Here is a 4193-nt window from a genome sequence, read left to right as displayed (position 1 = left end):
CTGTCACAAAGAAAAAAACAATCTACCCTGCATTTCACCTTGGGGTCATTGTCATGCTAGGTTAAAAATAAGAAGTTGGTTGAGCTGCTAAGAAGGAAAGTTCGTCTCGCCCAGCCTTATGTCGGTGTCTTTCTAAAGAGAGATGACAAGTAAGTGTGATTTTTTTCCTTCATTCCCTTGTTGACGTTGCCCTGGAGTCCAGCTCACCACAAGTCCTACTTTGTACTTTGCACTTTTGACTCTTGACCCCAAGGAAACCAGGGAAGACCTCCAGAGTAAAGGCCAGGAGCCAGGCAGGCCACCTTTTCAGCCTGGGCTAAGAACTCAGCTTGTAGCACTAAACTTCATGCTTTGTTAAAATATGGGGGAAATTAACTTCAGGGACTCTTGGTGATGAGATGCACCATGAGGCTGCCTGAAAGCCGAGCTAGCTGGTCGGACTCCACGTAGAAATGAGTTCCATGGGCCAGGCGTGGTGTCGCACACCTGTAATCCCAGCACTTTGGGAGGCTGAGGCATGTGGATCACCTGAGGTCAGGAATTCCAAAGCAGTCTGACTGACATGGTGAAACCTCGTCTCTACTAAAAATACAAAAAATTAGCCAGGTGTGGTGGCAGGCACCTGTAATCCCAGCTACTCGGGAGGCTGAGGAAGGAGAATCGCTTGAACCTGGTAGGTGGAGGTTGCAGTGAGCCCAGATCGCACCATTGCATTCCAGCCTGGGCAACAAGAGCGAAACTCCATCTCAAAAGTTCCATGTATGCATTCCAAGCAGGCTCTGTGATAGGAGCATAGAAGAGACTTAAAGTCCCATCTGGACCATGTCCTTGTGGCTGACTTAGTGAGGAGCCACCCACCGGGTCCTGTGACCACTGGGGACAGCCCTGACCTGGCAGAAGCTTCCCTAGACTCTGGAGCTCCTGTGGGAGCCAAGGAAGCCGCTCTTGGTTTTCAGTAGCATTTGGTAGGGACGTTTCTTTTCTCTCCCTCCTCCCTCTCAGCCGGAGACATCCTGCCAAGCATGCAAGCCGTGTTCCAACGTTCCTCTGTGCTCCTCTTCCACAGCAACGAGTCAGATGTGGTCGAGAACCTGGATGAAATCTACCACACGGGGACATTTGCCCAGATCCACGAGATGCAGGACCTTGGGGACAAGCTGCGCATGATCGTCATGGGACACAGAAGGTAGGCGGCTGGCAGGGGGTAGTGGGGGGTGGAGGGCAGGGTAGCACACAGGAGACCAGCCCAGGATGCCCCAGGCCCCAGCATCAGCCTGTCTTGTCCGCCAACCCCGTAGCTTTCTTATCAGCGCTGAGGCCAGAGCTGGGAGTGAGAGTGAGACGTGTCACCTCTGGACGCCTCCTGTCTCAGAAAGGGGCGAGCTGCAGGGCCGGGCACAGTGACTCCTGCCTGGAATCCCAGCACTTTGGGATGTCAAGGCAGTTGGATCACTTGAGCCCAGGAGTTTGAGTGCAGCCTGGGCAACATAGCGAGATTCCATCTCTGCAAAAAAAATAGAAAAATTAGCTGGATGTGGTGGCTCATGTCTGTAGTCCCAGATACCCAGGAGGCTGAGGTGGGAGGATCGGTTGAGCCCAGAAGTTTGAGACCAGCGTGGGCAACACAGCAAGATCCTGTTTCTATAAAAAATTTTTAAAAGTTACACATGATGGCGTGTTCCTGTAGTCCCAGCTACTTGGCAGGCTGAGGCAGGAGGATGGCTTGAGCCCAGGAGGTCAAGGCTGCAGTGAGCTATGATCACACCACTGCACTGCAGCCTGGGCAGCAGAGTGAGACTCCGAGTTGAGGTGGTACTGGGTGCTCTGAGACAAGATGCAGACGGCGTGAGAGGTGGAGGGCGCTCGGTGCTCTGAGGGGAGGTGTAGACAGCCTGAGAGGTGGAGGTGGGTAGCTTCTGTGAAGTGCTTGGGGACATTCTTTGCGATGGTGTCCTTGAAATTGAGACCTGAACGACAGGAAGGAGCCACTTGAGCTGAGTCCAGGGTGCAGAGTCTCAGAGACCAGCCTGTGCCCGGCCAGGCTGACACTGTTTTCAACAGGAGGCCCTGGGGCTTGTTGCTGCAGCTTATCCACGATACTTAGGATGGGGACAGTGGTGCATTGGCGTGGGATGCAGGGAATGCCTGAATCTGGCTGGAGTCTAAGGGGTGGAGGGGACACTAGTTGGGAGGCCCTGAGAAAGCGGCTCAAGTCTCCAGCCTGAGGACCCCGTAGCCACCCTGTGGCTCCAGAGGTCTGGGTTCAGCGGGACCCTTGGACCACCTGTGCCACCAGGGAGGCCTCAGCCGGGGCCAGGGCAGCTCCCAGCCTCAGTGGCTTCACGCCTGCCTTGCTCCTGTGTCAGAGTCCATATCAGCAGACAGCTGGAGGTGGAGCCCGAGGAGCCGGAGGCGGAGAACAAGCACAAGCCCCGCAGGAAGTCAAAGCGGGGCAAGAAGGAGGCAGAGGACGAGCTGAGTGTCAGGCACCCGGCAGAGCTGGCGATGGAGCCTGCCCCTGAGCTCCCGGCTGAGGTGCTCATGGTGGAGGTGGAGAACGTCGTCCACGAGGACTTCCAGGTCACAGAGGAGGTGAAAGTGAGTCCGTGTGTCATGCAGGGCGGTCGCAGCCGCCTCCCCAACGGGCTCCCTTGAGCCGTTCCTACAGCCTCTCCTAGGAGTTGTCTCCCACCCTGAGCCCCTCAGAAAGGGTCTGGCCTGTCTGGAACTCAATTCTAATGGAACAAAGAGGGTGCTTTTCCTCCCAGAGGTCTTTGGAAGACTCTGGGATGGGAGAGGCACAGGAAATTTGCTGGAGCCGTAGCTACTCGAGAGGGAGGCAGGGTTGGAACCCAGGTCCAGCCGCAGCCCGTGTCCGCTGTGCCAAAGCCTCCAGCTTTGTTACCAAGCCTCCAGCTTTGTGTTACCAAGACACCTTCCAGCCCCAGCTTCCCACCAAGCCCGGGAGGTCAGGGAGGGGAAGCTGGGACCCATGGCTGCAGGACAGGAAACAGCCTGTTGGCCACCCTGATCCCCCAACCTAGGCCGTCCTGCCTTCCTGGTGGCACAAGGAGTCAGCTTCCGAGGTGGGCAGCCTCCTGGCGGTGCTACCTGCCCTCTTGCTGTAAGGGCAGTCAGCAAAGCTAACCAAAGGCCTGAAGCGTGTCAGCTCCTTACTTGTGTGCCTGGTGTCATCAGCCTCCTCCCCAGGCTGTTGCAGAGCCTGGGGGGAAGTGCCATGATCAACTGGTGATGTCTGCTGTGGACGCTGGGAGGGGCGAACCGTCCTGTCCACAGGCCCTCCTGAGTTCTTGAGGTCAGCACTTCTATCCTGTCCTACTAGCCCCTGTGAGTTGTTTTTGTTTTTGTTTTTTCTTTTTTGAGACAGAGTCTGGCTCTGCACCCAGGCTGGAGTGCAGTGGCGCCATCTCAGCTCACTGCAGCCTCCGCCTCCCGGGTTCAAGTGACTCTCATGCCTCGGCCTCCCAAGTAGCTGGGATTACAGTCACGCGCCACCACACCCGGCTAATTTTTGTATTTTTAGTAGAGACGAGGTTTTACTGTGTTGGCCAGGCTGGTCTCAAACTCCTGACCCTGGGTGATCCTCCCACCTTGGCCTCCCAAAATGCTGGGATTACAGGCGTGAGCCACCGTGCCCGGCCACCTCTGAGTATTGAGCACTTGAAGTAGAGCTGCTGTGGCCAAGAAACAGAATGGAACATTTTACTGGCTGGGTGCAGTGGCTCATGCCTGTCATCCCAACAGATTTGGAGGCCAAGGAAGGAGGATCACTTGAGACCTGGAGTTCAGAACCAGCCTGGGCAATATCGAGACCCCTGTCTCTACAAAACAAAATAAAATTAGCTGGGCATGGTGGCGTACACCAGTGGTCCCACCTGTGGGAGGGTTGCTTGAGCCCGGGAGGTTGAGGCTGCAGTGAGCTGTGATCGCATCACTGCACTCCAGCCTGGGCAACAGAGTGAGACCCTGTATCTAAAAATTAAAACAACTGTAACAGCCACCAGTGGCTACACTGTCCTGGGCAGCACAGCACTGGCGCTCCCTGTGAGAATCTTGCAGCATGGGGAAGACAGTGACCGAACTGACAGATGTGATTAGAATTGGCAAGACCCTTGAGGGGCAGCGAGCTTGTTTTTTGATTTTTGTTTTTGTTTTGTTTTGTTTTGTTTTTT

At 55.5% G+C, this 4193-nt stretch overlaps 1 protein-coding gene across 5 annotated transcripts in view; it reads left to right on the top strand.

Annotated features, from left to right (window-relative positions):
• LONP1 (lon peptidase 1, mitochondrial) overlaps positions 1 to 4193 on the top strand; it is a 30680-nt gene that overhangs the window by 10838 nt on the left and 15649 nt on the right. For all 5 annotated transcript variants that reach the window (XM_011943499.1, XM_011943497.1, XM_011943496.1 and 2 more), the window contains 3 exons: positions 61 to 149; positions 1067 to 1186; positions 2367 to 2598. In XM_011943499.1, coding sequence (XP_011798889.1) covers positions 1137 to 1186; positions 2367 to 2598 — 282 coding nt within the window. In that variant the 5' untranslated portion in view covers positions 61 to 149; positions 1067 to 1136. The remainder of the gene's footprint in view (positions 1 to 60; positions 150 to 1066; positions 1187 to 2366; positions 2599 to 4193) is intronic.

The sequence above is a fragment of the Colobus angolensis genome, unplaced genomic scaffold (genome assembly GCF_000951035.1).
Source record: "Colobus angolensis palliatus isolate OR3802 unplaced genomic scaffold, Cang.pa_1.0 Scaffold22, whole genome shotgun sequence".
NCBI lineage: Eukaryota > Metazoa > Chordata > Mammalia > Primates > Cercopithecidae > Colobus > Colobus angolensis.
This window is presented reverse-complemented; position numbering and strand designations above follow the sequence as displayed.